The sequence below is a fragment of the Podarcis gaigeae genome, assembly GCF_964106915.1.
Source record: "Podarcis gaigeae genome assembly, chromosome: 9".
Taxonomy (NCBI): Eukaryota; Metazoa; Chordata; class Lepidosauria; order Squamata; family Lacertidae; genus Podarcis; species Podarcis gaigeae.
The window spans coordinates 58,799,216-58,819,472 of NC_139685.1; the positions used below are offsets into that span (position 1 = coordinate 58,799,216).

The window sequence follows — 20,257 nt, forward strand, 5'->3', positions numbered from 1 at the left end:
AGAAAGAAAGAAAGAAAGAAAGAAAGAAAGATGTTACCTTGCTGAATAATGCCAGTAATCACTGCAAGGTAGACTTCTGGATCATGATTAGTGGTAATCAACGGATTGAGTGGGTCTATATTCAATATTTGATAGATAGTGTCTGAACTTTCAATCCCACAAAGCAAAACAACCACCCTTTCAGGAGGCTGAAGGATCTTGTCCAGAAAACGTCTTTTCTTTTTGTTCAGACAGTTAACAAGTCCACTTGAAAGTATCAGCAGTTTACATCTGTAAGATCCCAGGGATGGCAATCCCAGGGGGTGAATGGATGGAGATCCCATGTTGTAAAGCAAGATTCTGTCCTCTGATAAGAGATGCTTGAAAATTGTTTTTAAATACAGTGCCCATTCCTCTGCATCTTCTTCATGGATAATAACAAGACTGCTCTGTGCATTTTCTGAAGAAGAAAAAGAAAGAAATTTACAGATAAGTGTCACTTTATATCAGTGGCTAATAATTTCAGATGTGATTAAAGATTGGTTCACACAAGCCCAAACACATTCCATTCATGAAGAAATTAGCATGAAACTAGCATGAAAAATTGCCATGTTTGGATCAGACCTGATATATCCATTTACATTGGTGATCTTTAGAAAATACCACACTGAGCCCAGGGGATTTTGCTGCCTATGGTGAAGGACAAAATGGCAGCTTCCAGTCCATGTACAACACCTAACTGGACTGGCAGTTGAATGTTACTGAGCAATGCTGGTAGCCTTCCAAAGTCTCTTGCTAAGCTTTCTTTCACCTGAGCAAGGACCTCCAAATTCACACTGAATTTCATTTAAGGCAAAATCCAGCAGCTATATATATATATGTGTGTGTGTGTGTGTGTGTGTGTGTGTGTTCAGGGCAGACGTACTATTAGTCACTCTAGTCTTCCCCACTATGGTGCTATGGTGAGACATATTTTATTTCTGGTTAAATTATACTCATTATTTCTTAATTTGCATCTATATATTAGCACACACAAATTTCATATAAATCTCTGTTCTCTTTTTTGCTGATGCATTCTCCTTTTTGGGGGGAGTGGGATGTCAAACTGGCCACTGTGCTCAGAAGGTTGAGGCATCTGAAGGGCCTCATCCTCTTCAGTACAGGTGAACGTTCAGGCTCAGAATATTAAAAGGGAGGTGATTGCTGAAGCTCATGCATTAGCTTTCATGAAGCTTTTCCCAGGATCCTCTTTGCTCGCAGGCAGGAAGTGAGTTTCTCATTAAAAAATAATAATCAAATCTTAACTTTAGGTCTCCACAGTTCCACACCGGTTTGCAATTATTTTTTAAAGTCCTCATGAAAATTCGTCAGTGTTCGTGTGAAAAATTCTCCTAATGTACACATGCTTCCTTGCAATGATACCCACACGTATTGTATGCATTTTGTACACATTACATGGCTGGGGGAACTGCACTGTAAAATATGTACAAGTGTGAATTTCAAAAGATGCCCGTGTTTCAATTTGTATTGTTTGAAGAAGTATGAGTTAGGTAGATTCACCTTTAAATGTGACCTGAATTGATCTTTTCCCCCTATCCCTGTTCTAGCCTGACAAGATTCTAAAGTAGGACAGCTGCAATTGGAACTCCTCCTGGACGCAAGGCAGTGAGATTTTTCACAATAAACTGAAAATGAACAATACTGTACAGACAAGAGTTAATCCTGAGTTCCATCTCTGGACTGTAGTTTTCCTGGGGTGTCTTGTGCATATAAACATGTTTTTTAAAAAATAATCTCACGTTAAATTAAAACAGACAGGCTTCACATTTATTTATTTTTGGGAGCTTGGCTGCATTGTGTGGAGGTAAAATGAAGTGACATGTGAAGCATAATCTTACCTGTGACATGGCTACTGTAGAGAATAAGAGCCTATTAGCTGCACTAGGTCTATTGATCATTAACAATGTGTTGCATGGCACAATGTGACACAACAATGAATATAGGTAGTTCAATTGCTCCAGGCTTATTTCTGCAGGAAGCATAATAGGACTGTGCTCCCACAGCAATTGTCACACTGTAACACAGCTGGAGACAGCGAAGAAAAGCAGCCCAAAGCCATGTTTTGTAAAGTTTTTTTTTTAAAAGAAAATGAAAAAGAGGGCATGATATGCACCCTGCTCTCAACTACAATACTGTCATTTTACTTGGTTACTGGTGGTAGAATTCTACTAGAATTGTCATATAGCTAGTTCAGATTCATGCCACATAATTAACTGCAACTATAATATAATAAGACATGTTTACACATTATTGGGGGTAGGAATATGCACTAGCCTAGGCATGTCTACTCAGAGGTAAGTCCTAATGAGTTTAAGAGGGCTTACTCCTAGGTAAGCATGTCTGAAATTCCACACACCAGCTTTTCAAAACCTCATGCCATCCAGATCTTTAGGACTGCCAATCTCATCAACCCTGACCATTGGCCATGCTGGCTGAGGCAGATGGGATATGTGGTCCACAAGAGGGCACAAGATTGGGGAACATCGACTTAAGCCCCACACAGGAATATAGGAAGCTGTCTTAAACCCATCAGAGAATTGGTCCATCTAACTCAATATTGTCTGCCCAGTGGGTATTGGCTCTCTAGGATTTCAGACAGGAGACCTACCTAAAGATTCCAGGTACTGAACAAAGGATCATCTACCATTGTTTGAATTACAGGAGACAGGCAAAGGAGGATCACCCCAAGCTTTTGTGATGGCCCATTAACTAGAGTTTTTGAAGGCTAAAGAGGGCTAAAAAATGGGGAAGGGTAGACAATGGATTTCAGTAATGGTCCCCTAATTCTTCCTTCGTAGTTTCAGCACTGACCTCTACATGCTGCTGCTGCAGTAACAGGCAACTCCTGAATTTCATGTATAAAATGTAAGTTAAGGGGAATGTTGCCCTCTTAAAACTTAATAGAACCTATCACACTTTGACAAAATTAAGCTATGCTTCACCTGTTTTGTACTTGGAAGCCCTGTGGAATAAAAATGTATTATTAGTTCTGCAATGAGGAACAAGAGGCAATTGTGTGCTGTCATCCAGAGCATAATAGGAGGTTTCTGACAAGGTAAAGCATTCTCTAGGTTACTGGTGCGCGGCCACCCATAAAGGCGTAATATAACAGAACCACCAAATGTGGCATCTAACCATTGCTCAGAAAGAAATATTGATTCTGTGACGTTGAGGAAATACATGAGCATTTTCCTTTGTGATATATGCAGGGGATAGAGAAGGGGATGGGAGCAGGCTGGCAGCTAGGGATGGGCCACAAATTCAATGTAGGTTGCATTTAAAAGCAAACCTATCTTATTTGCACTTTCTAAAACAATACGCAAACTGAAACACAGCAGTCCTCCCAAACTGGCACTTCTCCAAATTTTGCAATGCTGTTCTCCAGCCAAGTAATATGTACAAAAAAACTGTGCTCTACCACAATGCTATAGGCAATAATGTGCATATATCACCAAATATAATATACAGAATGCATCATATTGGAAGCAATTACTTTGCAAAAATGTGTACGTTGGACAAAGCTGCATACAAAAATATGCACATGGTGAAATTTCATGAGGGCTCTCTTTAAAAAGACAACAAACTTTTGCAAACTGATGTGGAAATGTGGAAAACCGTTCTTAAGATTGGAGGAACAAAAAACTGAGATAAACCAAAATCCACAGACTCACCCATCCTTATGCTCTACCATGATGCTACAGGCATTTCTCCCATGCATTAAAAAGTCTATAAACTCAATCACCCATGTCTTTATAAGATTAAAGAAAGAATTTCCCAACATAAGAACACAGCAGTCTTGGCTCCAGAAAGCAGTGTTCTCCAGCCAGCACCTTGCTTGATTACTAAGAGCACTCTGAAGTTTTATAAGCAGCCTTTAATCATCTTCCTTTCCATTAGTGGCACATTTCTTTGAAGCCATATGACTTAGACCCCCCCCACCCGCATCATTTCCCATTATCCGAGAGCGCTGCTTAAGTGCTTTGGGTTATTCTACCCATACCCTAAATTGATTTCGGTTTTGCTTTATGAATTTGCCATCTAACAGTCCACCAGCCTAGAGATGCTAGAAGCATACATGTGTTTACTTTTTGGATGAAAAATAGTGTTGAGAAGTAAGGTTGCTTCCCCTCCTCCTTAGATAGTGTGCAGTTCCTGGTTCTCAGCCAGAGAGAATACTTCTTAATATGCAAGATGAATAGAAAAGAAAAGTAACTCAATTAATATTGCCTTTTCCTGTTAGTCTGGTTGAAAAAGGTGCAGATGGACACATTCACTTCCAAGCATCCAGTGGTTGCTTTCCATATCATAGAACCACAGAATTGTTGGAAGAGACCCTGAAGTTCAACTAGTCAAACCCCCTGCAATGCAGGAATCTTTTGCCCAACTTGTGGCTCAAACCTACAACCCTGAGATTAACAGTCTCATGCTCTACCAACTGAGCCATTCCATATCTGGGGAAAGTGCTATAGTTTAGTGGTAGAACATCAGCTTTGCATGCAGAAGGTCTCAGGTGCAGTCCTGGGCATCAAGTCAGTTTACGGCAGCCATGGAAATGGTAAATTCCATGGTAAGTGGTATTAAGAAGACTTTTTCTACAACCCATTTTCTGATAGCAACTGAGGGTGAGTCAATGAAAGATGCAGGAGAAGGCATGAGATCCTTATGGTAGCCATTCACCAAAGTCTCAAGTCTAATTCACACTTGCATGCTCACTCGATTATCATTACTTCACAACCATCACTTGTGTATTGCAACATCAAGTGACAGCTTCTCTGTATGAATGGAGCATCACAGATAGAGCAATACAGACAGAAAGTTCACAGTGGAACCCATATTATTCATATAGTCACTAGTTTGGGGACCACCTCCCTCGCTTCTTGTGTGACCCATTGACCTTCAACAGTTGTCCCTTATCATAAGACATGCTGCTTGTTAGATTATCTCACAAATGGTAGCACTATCATCCCTTCTCCATTTTCAAGGATCTAGAAAACAAATGTGGTGATTTCAAAGTGACTTTAACACTGATCAATTGTGGTATGGAGAGGGAACCCTATTACCCTCCAAATAGCTAAAGAACAGGCTATGCAGCCAACAGTCATCAATACTGGGTGGAAGGGAACAGCTCGAAAGGACTACTAAGTGCACTCTGATACACTCTACAAAGTGTAATAATTCATGTGCATTGTGTCCTTGGGATTTTCTGCCTGGCATGCTTCCTGTGTGTATTTTCAACAAGTAGGTTTTGACTTTGTGGACTAGGAAATAGAATTGGAGTCAGCTTAGGACTTGGTTCCACATTGTCAGTGCTGAAGGCCTGGCTTTAAATCTGGGACAAAAAGAGTTTGTGTGAATTTCAGTAGGTGCTGGGTGTGTGTGTGCATCTTGAACCGGAGTTTCTAGTAGCTTCCACCATTCACACACTGCTTCCCCATGAACCTTATAGACAGTGCTCTGAATACAACATGTTTCCAACATATATATTTAGGCAGGAGCAACCTGCCAGACCATTTAGTCGGCTGACCCCAAGGCCAATCTGTGTCCACTTCGACACAGTTCTCGCCTCAGAGCTTATTACTCTCAGAAATTTGGCCCTATCATTAGGCAGAGTGAGGTGACTGCCTGAGCTGACATTTCTGGGAGCACAGAATGAACAAGACACTCTGTGCCCCCCTCCTAAGCTAACATGCTACTTTCAGGTGCAGTGGAGATACCAATGCTAGTTTTGAAGCTGCTAGTCTGGTCAGTTTTTGTACATGGAATTGGGGAGGCACCCTTCTGCCTGCGCCTTGGACAGCAAAATGCAGCCCTGCAAAGTAAAGGTCAAATGACGTGCTGTTTTAAATATGTATTTGTCATTATCTTTCATTAGTATTAATACGAAGCGTAGACATTATTCTCACCAGGACTGCAGTGCACATGAAAAAAAAGTTTAGCTATTTCTCCGCAACTGCAATCCCAATGAAAATCCCTTCACGTGGCAATCAGCGTTAGGGGGAAAGCTCCCACTGGAACTAATTTGAGCTTTGTCTCTAAGGCTAATTGCCACTGGACTGGGGGGAGGAGAGATTTAAGTTTGGCTCATGCCTAGGGAAAGAAGGGTTAAACTGCTGCTTCGGTTTAGATTAGATTTGTTTGGGCAGTATTCAACCAATGTGTCAATCAACACAAGCATGTACGCTTACACAACAGGACTTTCCCTTTTCTCCTTCCCACACATGCCACTGTGCCCTCCCCAATCCTACTCCAGAGAGACAGGGGAACCCCTAAAACAGATTTAGGGAGCATGGGGAGGACAGAAGAATACTATTTTGTGGCACAAGCTGGAATTCTTACGTCCATGGCACTTTCATATAAACGTCTACACTGGATACAAGACGTTATTTGTATGTGGCAAGAGCAAACTTGAAGAGGGGTATTCGACGGGCAAAACTGGTCTATAGGCAGAGGATTGAGGATAATTTAAGGAGTAACAACACAAGACAGATGTGGCAGGGGATTCAGCATATTACCAACTACAAACCTAACCTTGGTGCTGTCGACGGTGACCCTTTGCTGGCGGAGGAGCTTAACTTCTTCTTTGCTCGCTTCGAGAAGGAGCCACCTGAGACGCCGGTATTACAGCCACCAGCCCATAGGGGCCCCTCATTCACTGTAGAGGAGCATGAGGTGAGACAGGTATTGAGGATGGTGAATCCGAGGAAGGCTGCTGGACCTGATGGCATCACGGGAAAGGTGTTGAAGGGCTGTGCAGATCAGCTGGCGAGGGTCTTTACTAAGATCTTCAACAAGTCCTTACACCAGTCTATTGTCCCACCCTGCCTGAAGTCGTCAACTATTGTTCCTCTGCCTAAAAAATCCACAATCAGTAGTCTGAACGACTACAGACCAGTTGCACTGACTCCAATCATCATGAAGTGTTTTGAGAAACTGGTGCGCCGTCACATTATTTCCTGTCTTCCATCAACTTTTGACAACTACCAGTTTGCATACAGGGCAAATAGATCCACGGAAGACGCTATCACTACCACTCTCCATGCTGCTCTGTTCCATCTGGAGCAGCCGGGGAGTTATGTGAGGCTGCTGTTTGTGGATTTTAGCTCTGCTTTTAACACTATCCTCCCCCATAGACTGGTGTCCAAGCTAGAGGCGATTGGACTCTCCAACTCCACCTGTCTCTGGGTTTTGGACTTTTTGTCAGAACGTTCTCAGAGGGTTAGAGTAGGGTCACATATGTCCACAGCCCTTAGCCTTAACACCGGCTCACCACAGGGTTGTGTGTTGAGTCCCCTGCTCTATACTCTCTATACGTATGATTGTACAGCCATTTATTCCAGCAACAAAATCATCAAGTTTGCTGATGACACTACGGTGGTGGGGCTCATTTCAGGAGGGGATGAGTCCGCCTATCGGGACGAGGTGGAGCGGCTTTGTGCTTGGTGTGGAGAGAACAATCTGGCTCTTAATACGACTAAGACCAAGGAATTGGTGGTGGATTACAGGAAAAAAAAGGCGGACATTCAGCCCTTGTATATCAACGGGGAACGGGTGGAGAGGGTGGCGGAATTCAGGTTTTTGGGAGTGACTATCGATCAGGGCATGACTTGGAGCGCAAATACCACTGCTCTGGTGAAGAAGGCCCAGCAGAGAATTTATTTCCTCAGACTTTTAAAGAAGAACAATCTGAGTGAGAGACTGCTGGTGTCCTTCTACCGAGGCTCCATAGAGAGCATTCTCACATACTGTATTTGTGCCTGGTTCTCCAGCTGTACAGCTAGGAAGAGGAAGGTGCTCCAGAAGGTCATAACCACAGCCCAAAGGATTATTGGTCATCCCCTCCCATCTTTGGAAGAACTGTACGGTTCCCGTTGTCTTAGGAAAGCAAACAATATCCTGCAGGATGCATCTCACCCGGGACACAGTCTGTTTGTACTACTGCCTTCTGGCAGGAGATACAGAAACATCAAGTCAAGGACAAATAGACTGAAAAATAGTTTCTATCCAAGAGCTGTGGCCTTCTTAAATGCAGTAACTCGATAGTGTGACCTGGGAGTTTGATGGGTGTGGGTGTGGGTGTGGCTGGAATGTGGTTTGTTCGGTTGTTGTTGTTGTGTTGCTTTTGTTGTTTTTAAGGGATGGCATCCAATTTCGTTGCACTTGTGCAATGTTGCACTTGTGTAATGACAATAAAGAATCTATCTATCTATCTATCTATCTAGTAAGTCCATCGTTATGTTTAACAGTGTGAAAGCTCCATTTAAATTGCCTTGGAACATTCACATTCAATATTTTAAAGCTCTGGCACCATGTTCGCACACTATTCATTTTATATAACATGTAGGCAGAATCACAGAATAGTAGAGTTGGAAGGGATGACAAGGGTCATCTAGTCCAACCCTCCGCAATGCAGGAATCTTCTGCCCAACATGGGGCTCAAACACACAACTTTGAGATTTAGCATCTCATGCTCTACTGACTGAGCTATTTCGACCTTCAATGTTTCATGCGATTCCATGATTTCTGCCATGGATCTTAATCCCTACCCATTTACATTAAAATAATAAACTTTTAATAGGTGTTGGCTTGACCATATCAATTTCTTCCATCAGTTAATTACTTTTGGAAGATCAAATTGCATATAAAGGCAGACATCTCCCTATTTGATTTGATTTTCCACACTTGCAGAAACTTTCCTGTTAGATCTGCACAAGAATGATAATGAAAACTGCAAACTCTTCCCTGATTAAATTAAATCAAAATTTAAGTACAACCAGAAGGCTAGTCTTGAGGACTACTCTCTCCCTGCTTCGTAATGTAGCCAATGAGAGGGAAGGGCAGGTCTAGATGAATTCTAGATGAAGTTGTTAACACCTTTCAGAATTAGGTCTCCTGCTTGGTTTGATTTTGTTTATTAAGCCACTATTTTCCTTTAAACAGAGGATGGCAGTGCAATGAGAAGAAAAATTTCTGACATGCTAAAGGCAGAAAGAGAGTTGCAGAGGCTAATCTTATGAAAGTGATACTGACTTAGCTCACTGCCACTATGATTGCATCCCAGCACCAATGGCACACGTCCATCAAGTGGGACTTGAGATTGGCCCGAACGAGGGATGTTCATCCCACAATGTGTTTTGCATTGCTGCTGTTGCTGCTGTTGTAACTGCTGTTGTAACTAGTGCCCAGTGGATGGGTGAGCCAGATTAGGACCAGGGCCAGTTCAAGGTGCTCACATTGGTGTTTAACATCCTAAATGCCTTAGGCTCCAAATAGCTGAAAGACTGCCTCCATCCTGATTTAGGGGCTCTCTTGGTAGTTCCACCACCCTCAGAAGTGCAACAAATTGCAATTCAGGAGAAGGCTTTCTCTGTGGCAGCTGCTAAAGTGTGGAAATCCCAAACAGGGACGCTCAACACTATCATTGCTCAACTTCTGGTGTATGCTAACAACGTCTCTCTCGACCACAGCCTATGAAAGTTAAGGTCAAATATTAGGTCAAATTAGGTCCAAAGCTGTGTGCATGCACACATAGAGGCAAACCATCTCATGCAAGTAGGAGCAGAGCAGTAGAGAACAGCCAGCAGCAGGGAAGCAGTCCACAGTTTGGATGCTTTATTATTATTATTATTATTATTATTATTATTAAAGAATTAGTTCTTATTTGGTTTTACAAGTGTAGAGTTACAATACAAAATACATATCCATATTTAGAGATTCCTCCGAATCTCTAGACTCCCCACCTACCCCTCCCTGTGTCCTGTTATGAGCCTTTTCAACTGCATATTATTTCATCATCCAAATTTTATATCTCTCCATTTTGTACACAATATTTTCTGCATCACAAGTGTTATTACAATCCTGCTAATGTTTTCATCTGCTTACAGTGGTCTCTCAAGTAAATTATAAATTTTCCTCATTCTTTATTGAAGTTTTGGTCTTCTTGGTTCCTGAGTTTTCCCGCACAGTTTGGATGCTTTAAATGAACATAGCAAAGCACAAATACAAATGATATAACCACACATGTACCACTACTACCCAGTAGAGACTGATCTATTAGGGCAAATGTGTCACAGCCCACCAACCTCTGCCTGCCTCCAGACAGCATCCAACTATCTGCCTTCTTTCTTCCAAGCTATTCAAGATGTGGCATTGGCTGTCAATTTCCTCATCTCCCTTAGTCTCTGTGTTGCCCCTTGTAGGACACAGCAGGGAGGATGGGGACAAAACTTGAATTAATTGGTTCTGCCTGTCATTGGCTCTGGCTTCATCTGCTGCTGGTTTCCCTGCATTCTACCTCTATAGTCCCAATGGGCACCAGCCGCCATTGCTACTACCACTGTAGTGTCCTTTCTGTATATTCAGTTCAGAGAAAAACAAAAATAACACCATGAGGCATCCAGGGATATTTCAGATCAGTATTCCATTTATTGTGGCTTGCTAAGTGTGGCTCATCAGTACAATTGTATACTGAAATGTAGTTATAGTAGATATATTTTTGGCTGTATGAAAAACAACTTGCTTAAGATGGCAGCACAGAATCTGGATGGAAGCAGAGTGGCTCAGTCATTGAGATATATAGAGTCAGTGGAAAGAAAGGGAAGAGAAACTGGTAACTTCTAGATAGTAAATTCTGGATTGTAAGATACTAAGTGGTTTATTTCTTCTGGCCACAGTGATACAACTGAAGTTAGCACAGGCTGTTGCAAACTTTAGTTCCTAGACCTGTTCCAGGTAATGCTCACCTTCTGATTGATTTTAATCATCTTAACAGGAAACATTGTACTTATTTAGGTACTCTTCTGGTTTATCTTTGCTGGGTTCTAATTGTTTTCTGGCTTCTGCTTGAATCATGAAGGTTACTGGGAAATGCTGATAATGAACTTGCCACTAGTCACATTTTTTTCCAGGTAAGAAAGAATCTTTGTTTATGCTTTGGTATCCGTCCTAGCTTGCTTTTGTCATTTTCTCATCTTGACTGAAAACCACCTCTACCAATATAAATTCTTGTCATTGCCCAGTGATGCATTTGAGCAGTGTTCCTGGGCTTTAATTTATCTATGTTGTTCCACATTTGTAAATACTTTTGAAGGGACTTCAGCCACATCCTGTAAATGCAAAATGTAAATGCAAAGCATGAGTAGCCCCAGTACAGAAACTCACTGGTGTGGCACATTATGCAACATGCATACAACCCTATCACTATCACTTTCGGGAATTTATTGTCTCGGGGGTGAAGTAGATGGAAAAGATTGGATGATTGATTTATACTATAGTTAGTCTGAAAAATCAGCAATAAATGAAGCAAATGCATAAACTTATCTAAACTCTACTGAATGTACTCTTAGCAGAAAAGAATATTATTTAAAAGCTAACATATATAGCAGCTGCCTTGAATGCTTCCACAGAAAATATATTGCCCCACTTCAGTCATTTCGAGTTGCAGCTGATGAATTCTAGTAAAAATTAGATTCAGTCTTTCTAAAATTGGTTAATCTTGATCTGTGAACAGAACTGGTTGAAAGCCTTCAGCAATAAGATTACAGAGCTACAAATGCAGAAAGCAAGTATGAAATTTAACTGGAGTTTTTTATTAGAGACAGTGGGCCAGAACCTCGGTTTGAGTAAATCAGCAAACAAACATTTGTTATAATTATCGTTTCCACCACCTGAACCACTGACACGACTTTTTTTATTTTTCTGTCATGAAAGCTTGAAACCAAGACAAATTTTCTGAAAGCAGCTACAAGAGAACAATTCAAACTCTGACACTTAGAGATAGCATTGGAAGCCCTATTTTCTTTGAGACTTTTTTTTGTTTCTTTTATTGGTTGTGTCTTAATTTTAAACAGCTAGCTTCTTTTTTATTACATAATTATGACTTGGGGGGGGCAAATGATTAGTCTGGTTTTAGAGATGAAATTGTGAACAACTTAGGGATTGAATCTGACTATCCCAATCCATTCCCACCATGACAACAAGTCATTAAGAGTTTAACAGACCAAGAGTTGCTCCTTAGCAAACACTGTAGCAGCTGGTTAATTAAAATCCTCTTTGCATATCATAACCTCCAACATTTCTCCAATGAAAATAGGGACATCCCTTTCCATAATGATAATTTTACTATTTATACCTCACATGCATCTTACTGGGTTGCCCCAGCCATTCTGGGCAGCTTCCAACACATATAAAAACATAATTCTTATTTTAATATTTTATTGCTTATACACTGCCCATCTGGTTGGGTTTCCCCAGCCACATAATAAAACATTAAACATTTTTAAAAACTTCCTTATATAGGATTGCCTTCGTACAGCTTGGGGGGAGGGGCGTGTTGGATAATTCCAACATTTCTCTGATGAAAACAGAGACATCCTAACGAAAAGCATGACATTCCAGGAGCAAATCAGAAACTGGAACAGCTTCTCTAAATCAGGGACGTCCCTGGAAAACACTTAGAGGGTCTGACATATGTGGAACTATTTTAGAGTCAGCTATTCATGCAGTGAAACCACTGGATTTTCTAAGATGAAGCACATAGAAAGGGGATAATTGTACAATTATTGGAAGCACGACATTATTGCTTGTGAATTTTAAGGAGAATATTTGCATTTATGATTATGAATTCTAAATCTTGTCTTGTATCAGATCTTTCCTGACATCAGACTTAGGTTCTAGGAAATTACAATGAGCAAACATAATTAAAATATTTCACAACGAGCATTCTTAAGAAACTCCTATTGTCACAGAGCTACAGTTCTCTGAGTGGTTTAACAATCAATCCCTCTTCCCTGAGAGCTCTGGAAATTGTAACTCTCTAAGGTATATAGTAGTTTAATTGTATCTCAGAATACTAAACTTCTAATTTAAATGATTTTTTTGATGAGATCAATTTTAGAAGGCTATTTGATAACTAATGTTGTTTCTCGAGTGCATTATTGAGGTCATTCTCTGGAACTCAGCCATATAATGAACATATCTATTCATTACACCCAGACAGGTAATCTACAGAAAATCAAAGCAGTAAATTGTGACTCTTAATAAGCACTGATAAAAGATTTCAAATCAGTCTGTGATCAGAGAACTAAAGATGTTGGGGCATTTCCATCCTCAGGCATCTCAAACAATATATTTCTAATAGGGCTAATTTAAAAGCATGCATTGTGTTTCCTACTTCCAGTAACACAGAAAGTTGGAGGATGGCGACATCTCTATCTCTCCCTCCACACACACACACACACACACACACACACACACACACACCAACCCACAGGAATTGACCTTCCTTTTGAGATTAGAATGACACAGAACACAGAAGTCCTAAGATAAAATGTGCAGTGTTTGAAGTAAAGTAAGAATTTCTCACACATTTCCATATTCTTTCCGTTATTAATGCACAACCATTTTGAAACTGGGTTTATTATTCTCACAAGAGAGCATAATTTTATTTTGTTTTATTGTGTTATTATTTTGTTTTCTAATTCACAACTTTTTAAAAAGAAAAATCACTTGTGCCTTGCATGATACAGTAAACACTGCAGACTTCAAATGGTAAATCTGAAAGGAGCCCTCTTCAGAACTTTGAACAGGTACAGGTTTAAGTCAGTGACTTCCATTCAGATAACTAGGGCAGTTTTTGCAGACACAGGAGTGTGCATCTGATCTCCAGTGCTACATAGAAATGGCTGAGTTCATACAGTTGAGTTGTAGTTCCTGTTTCCACATAGCTGTTTCCAATGCCTGCGTAATTCTTGGAATCTGGTCAAAGCAAGTGTGTAAATAGCATATGTTTCATTCTAACTCCAGTTTTACATAGAGCCAGAACGGAGAATACATCTCATTTCTGGTCCACTTGATGGAGTGGAGAAGGTGTACACAGCCCATCCAACGGTCCATGTCTGCTGCCACCATCCCCAGGTGTACCTGTGGGAACGGAATGTCTGAATCGCCTAGGATTCACATAGGAATCACCTAGGAGAAAATGGCTGCTTGGAAATCAGCCGTGAGATTTTCATCTCTGTGTTGGCACAGTGCAGGTGGCATTTGAACACTCCATTTCCATGTTTGGAAATGCAAAGGCAGAGTTGGTGCATTGGGTGAAAAGGGAGGAGTAGTGTGTGCTCGCTCCCTTCCATACAATGGGCCAGATTGCAGGGAAAGTATAGCCCACATCTTGCACACACCTTGCTAAAGGTCTAATGTTCCTTTTGTGTTATGCAAGTACACAATGAGGATGAGCCACAGTTTCTAGCTGTACCCAGACCAGGATGGGAGCAACAATGGAGCTATGCAGCTACATGAATGGGAGTGACATTTTTTTACTACAACTCCCATCAGCCTCATCAGTGGATAGGGATGATGGGAATCATAGTCCAGCAATGTCTGGAGAGTCATGGTTCTCCACTTATGCAGCATTCCAAAAGTTAGCATCCTGAGTTATTTCCTATCCCTGATTCAGGGCATGCTAAACACTCTGGACTTCTGTTTCAAGATGCAGATTAAAACAGTTAAGCATCTGAATTTTAATTACCGACTTTTAAAAATTGTGACTATGTTTCTAGGTTGAAAAACAATACAAAACAAGGTAAGTCTGATGTCTGGCTGTTGGATTATGACATTTATCTTCATGAAGGTGGTGAGAAGCAGTAACTCAAGTGTGGCATAACCATTAGTGAAGTATTCTGTCATTGCCTCTCATGTGAACTGAAGATGGATGTCATAAAAGATGAGTCATTATGTATGCTTTGGATTTATTTACAGAGCACATTCAGTTGTACCAAAATTACAGAGACAATTGAATGAACCAGGACTTGCTATTGAGTATGCAATCCATGTATAGGATTGCATTGTTAGGCTACAATCCTATACTCCAGGCATGGGCAGACTTCAGGCTTTCAGGATCTCCTTTGCTTATTTACTAGGTCCCTGGGGTCCATGTACCACACAGCCAAGTGCAAAATAGCCCTATGGCTGAACCACTAGTGTTTCCAAACCAGATGCCCTCTACTAGGGATAGTGGTGAGGATTTGATTCACTTCACAGTTGAAGGTGAATTTATAAAATCCACATTTTTCTGATACACAGCTGTCTTTCAAAATTCACACATCCAAATTTTGCAGTGCAGTTCTCCAGCTAAAACTTCTGCAGATTTCATGTACCCAAACAGATATACTATAATATGCTATAATAATGCATATATTAGTGAAAATAACATACAAAACTGCATTATAGTGTATAATAGGAGAAATAGCAAAATGCATGTAGTAGGAGAAATTCACACAAAAATATTGACAAATTTTCGTGAGGACTTTGTTAGTAAGTAAATAAATTGCACTGATGTGGAAATGTGGAGGAGTGAATAATATAAGATTGAAAAAATAACGAATTGAAAGAAAACAAAATCAACATTTTCATCAATCCCAAGCCTTGCCATTGTCTTTTTGAACATTTACATTTGCATAAAATAAATATGCAGAGTATGGGACTGTGTGTTACTTATCCTTAGGAAAGCTATCAGTACAGGAAATCTTTAATTTGACACGTTCTCATAATTGCAACATGTAATAAAAAAATACTGGATGAAATTTGCTCCAGCAAATTTGCTCCAGACTAGAGAGAAGCCATTGTTTTTTATAGAAATGGAAAAGGATGTCATGGGGACATCATTGTCATGTAGGGGGTTTCAAAGGCTTCCCCAAAGATATGAGGGGATCATGGGCCCTGCCAGTGTCACATTTAGCATGCATCAGAAGGAGCTCTATGCATGTTTTGATACATCAGGGCAGATCTTAGATTTCTTATGGGCAAGAATTCTACAAACACACGTTGGGACACCTCTACACAGAGTCCCCCCTCACATGTGGCAAATGTGTGGCAAGAAGAGGATGACCATAGTACCTGGAGGGACAGGCTTAGCTTGTGCAATCCCATGAGCCCTTGCATGCATTTCTTGAAGGTATTGAGAACTTATCTGAATATATTGCCTCTGATTAATGGCAGGGTTTCCCAGGTTTTCGAAGCGTTCAAAAATCCTCAAAAGCTATGAAGAGAAACGAGTGTGCCCATCCCAATCATAGGCAATGAGGCCTTTCCCACACAGTTTTTAAAGAGACGTTGTCTCAGCCTTAGAAGTAAGTGAGAAAGGCAACTGTGTTTTGCATTCATGTGATGATTGCCTATTTCGAGTCTGGTGGCTGGACTGGACAGACTCAGCCCGGGGACAAATAACTCATTCTTCTGCACTATAAATGTGCAATAATACTCACTTTAGGTTAAAGTCACACTGTTATTCATTAATGCCAGTTATATTCATTTAGTTTAAGGAAACATTATAGCCATTTGTCCTTAGAGACTGCCTACTTAATGAAAGTATTCTCTTTTAAAAGCCTTCTGTTATAACTCTTTTGCTGAAAGGTTAATTCTGATGACTTCACTCCAGATAACTTTCAAGGATCCCTGTTGATAAAGGAGCCAAAGAGCCAAATTCTTGGGACAATGGCCTGGCACAAAGCCAAGGACAACGTTGCCTGCCCTATCATTCTGAGGCTTATGGAGAGGGTTTTAAAGTTAAATGTCTGAAGCATGATCAGTAAATAACTCCAACTAAAAGCCAAGGAATGTATATCTCCAATTTAAAGTGGGTGCTTGAGGGACAGTCAAAAAGCACAGGGCAAGTGTCACTTTCACATTTCAAAAAGTTGCCCTTGAGCTTCATTCGAGAGCCCTTAAAATGTGATCCTAGCCTCTTCAGTTCTTGAAGAAGAGTGCAGTGGGCACAGAACAGCAAGGAGATCTGCCAGTGAGCAACTTGCTCTGGTAATGCTTCAGACCAGACTAAAGTCTTTGATGCTTTGACATTGAGAACCTGCTCTCAGGCTCCACCTCTTTCAAAAAGTGGCAGGCCAAGTGGCGGAGGAAGCCTCTCGGGCACCTGAGGTGGCATACCCAGGGGCGGGCGGCAGTGCCCATAGGGATGGCACAGCCTGTGCCTTCCTTATCGGTGCCACATGCCCCGTGCCATCCCTATGGGCACCCTTAGGGAGGGACAGGATGGGGTGCGCTGTGGGGCCTCAACCGCCCTACAGCTGGGGGGGCAGCCAGCGGACAGCGCGGAACCCGTGGGTTCTGAGATGTGTGGCTCGTGTGCGCTACAGGCCCTGCAGTCAGTGCTGCCGGCCATTTTGTCACCCCCGTCAGGGTGGCACCCGGGGCGAACCACACCTCCACACACCCCTTCCTATGCCCCTGGGCAGGCCTCTGCCTTGGAGCCTAATGCTCTGTCGTCTCTCCAGGAGCCCAATTGACTATTGGAATCTGGATCTTATTGACTGTGTGGGCTGAACCTACAGGCTACCGGATATGGAACAGAATTGCTAATTACAGAATGATGGAGATTCTTTTTCTATGGAGAATATCCAAATAATTGGCCTCCGCCACATGACTCAGTTTTTAAAATATCATACTTGTACAGCAGAAGAGCTGCTTATGGGAAAGCAGTTCCCTTGTGGCTACAGTGTCACTGAAAAGGTACATCACATGAACATTTTTGAAACTGAAAGGATTCACATTTAGTAAGAATGCAAATTACTATGTCCTGAATTGTGGTTTTGAAAATGTGGAACACTGTGATAATTGTACTTTGGGGTGCTTGTACGCAAGACTGCCTTGCAATGTTTATTGTCGCACAGTCAAAATGGATACATGGGTGATATTATTATTATTAACCTGTCTTACCCACCCAGAGCAAATGTCAACCATTTAAAATGCAACACAAAAAAGTTCAAAGCAAACAACAATCACAAAAGTTGAGTGTGTACCATCAATATTTATTCCAGGTGTCCAAGACACCATTTCACCTCCAGAGCAAAGAAGGGAAAGAGATGGCTTACTGCTAACAATCTAGCACTGTCTAATGCAGGTGTGAGGTCTCTTTGGCCTTAGGTTTTTCAAAAACCCTGGGAAAGGAAGATCTATTTAGCTGTTGCCACAACCTCTATGGAAGCCTTCAGCAAAAACTTAGTGCCCTCTAGAAGTTTTGGACAATGACTCCCATCTGCCCCAGCCAGCACAGTATGCTGGCTAGGGCTGCTGGGAGTTGTAGTCAAAAATATCGAGAGGAGACCAGTTTGTGAAGACTGCTCTGTGGTGCACAGAGAGCACTAAATAGGCAAAATGGATCCTGTCAGAACTATTCACTAAGTGTCTGAGGAGCCAGCAAATCGGCCAAATCCCAGCTTAACATCAGCACCTTAATCATCTCTGTCCAATTCACTTCCATTCATTATTGCACTCATAGTGTCAAGAAAGTGGAAAATATTTGTATTTCTTCAAGTACTCTGAATTGACTGGTGATGGATGAATCTGTTTCCTACCTGTGTCATTTTCAAAATTTTCACCCATCTTTTCATTCCTTCCATAGCCACAACAATCTGCCATTTTGAAAAAGAACTCAAAATACCTTTTTTAAGTGTGTTTTAATATGTATTTAAGTGTGTGTGTGTGTTTTCTCTTAAGAATACATCTTTAAATACATATGTTTAAACTGCCAAGAAAATGTGCAAACCAGAAAAGGACTACAGTATTGGAAAATATCTGGCAGAGGTTATTATCTCTTGGCATCACAGCTGTCCCTTTTTTGTCCTTTCTCTTCCAACTTCTGTCTTTAATGTCATCGTCACCAGTGCATTTTCTTTGGAGGACCACTATGAGATTGGAGTGATGGATGAAGGGTCAGCGATTTATTTATTTCCCAACTGCACCTTGACACCTCTTGTATTTCTAGGTTGGGCACATATAGTAGGGGCAGCCGGTAGCTCTCAGGAAGCCAAATTATACCTCTAAACAGCATTAATATAATGCCTTTATCACCATCAATCAATCAATCAATCAATCAATCTTTATTACTGTCCAGAGACCCAACAAATCATTACAAAACAATACACAACTCATACAGCCTACCTCCAGGTTAAACAAGCATTTTGTTTAGAATATAAGGATCATTTGTTCTTGCAACCACCGATAAAAACTTTGCCACTGCTAATGTTCTAGCATTTGTCCAGTCTTCCAGTAGGAACCTGACATAGCGAGCCTCTGATTTTCCCGGGAAAAGTACCAGCAAGGGTAGTATCTCCATCACCATTTTCCTTACTGGAAAGTCCAGAGGAGCGTCCTCTCCCCACACCCCACCCCACCATGGAGTGAGGTTCAGATACTTAGGGATGGAGGAGAAATTTGATTAAGTTCACATTTAAGTTCACATTTAAAGGGGAACTTAATTCACACTTTCTGAAACAAGATGCCAACCAAACACTGTCATGCTTTGAAATTTGCACTGCTGTTCTCCAGCCACATAATGTGTACAAAAATGCATAAATGCATAAAACTAGTTTAAAGAGTGCACATAAATGCATACATTAGTAAAACTAATATTTAAAAATGCTTTATATCAGGTGAAATTGTGTATGTGTTGATTGGAAGAAATTCACACAAAAATGCTGGTGAATTTTCATAAGCAAAATTCACAAATTGCTGCATAAATGTAGATAACCGAATCTGAGATTGGGAGAATTAGAAATGGAGGGAATGGAAATTGATAAATATATCTATTCCTAGAAACCATGAAGAATAATAGTATCTGAAAAAGATTTTATTGGAATCAAGTACCACTGAATTCAATGGGATGTACTTCCTAGTAAACATTGCCTCCCCTCCATCTCAATGCATAGGCTTATATTGCACTAGCAGCAGCACCCACCTGAATTGGCAGCCATCGTTGTCCCCGTGGTGGGTGAGACCTTATCCCTCCCTCTCTGAAGAGCAGGTGGAGGCAGAAGCAGACCCAGAGCAGTTCTGCCAAAGAAGATGCCTGGAAAGGCTTGCTATGAGGTTTCTCCACTAAGTACAGGGTACAGAAGCTGAACTGATGCAGCTCCTATCAACCGGTGCTTCACTTACTGACTCCTCAAGGGGAAGTTTGCTTCACTGCAGAAGTGAATCACTCTTCAGAGAGCCTCACACACTGTTGGTTTGTTGGGCTTCCTCCCAACGCCCATATCAAGGATGTACAAATGTGTGTATTTGTGATAACCATCATTGCTGGCAGTTGGATGGCACATTGTACGCCTCTTTTCAGCAAATCCTACGGCCAAGTTGGTGCCAAATGTATTGTTCTGCTTTCCTTTGGACCACTTCAAAGAGAACGAGAGGGGGATCTTGTTGCCTGGAC

At 41.2% G+C, this 20,257-nt stretch overlaps 1 protein-coding gene across 1 annotated transcript in view; it reads right to left on the reverse strand.

Annotated features, from left to right (window-relative positions):
• BANK1 (B cell scaffold protein with ankyrin repeats 1) overlaps positions 1-19,959 on the reverse strand; it is a 175,375-nt gene extending 155,416 nt beyond the window's left edge. Inside the window, exons 1-2 of the mRNA XM_083756506.1 lie at positions 19,787-19,959; positions 38-439 (exon numbers count right to left, since the gene is read on the reverse strand). Coding sequence (XP_083612632.1) covers positions 38-439; positions 19,787-19,802 — 418 coding nt within the window. The 5' untranslated portion in view covers positions 19,803-19,959. The remainder of the gene's footprint in view (positions 1-37; positions 440-19,786) is intronic.
• Positions 19,960-20,257: the final 298 nt, after the last annotated feature.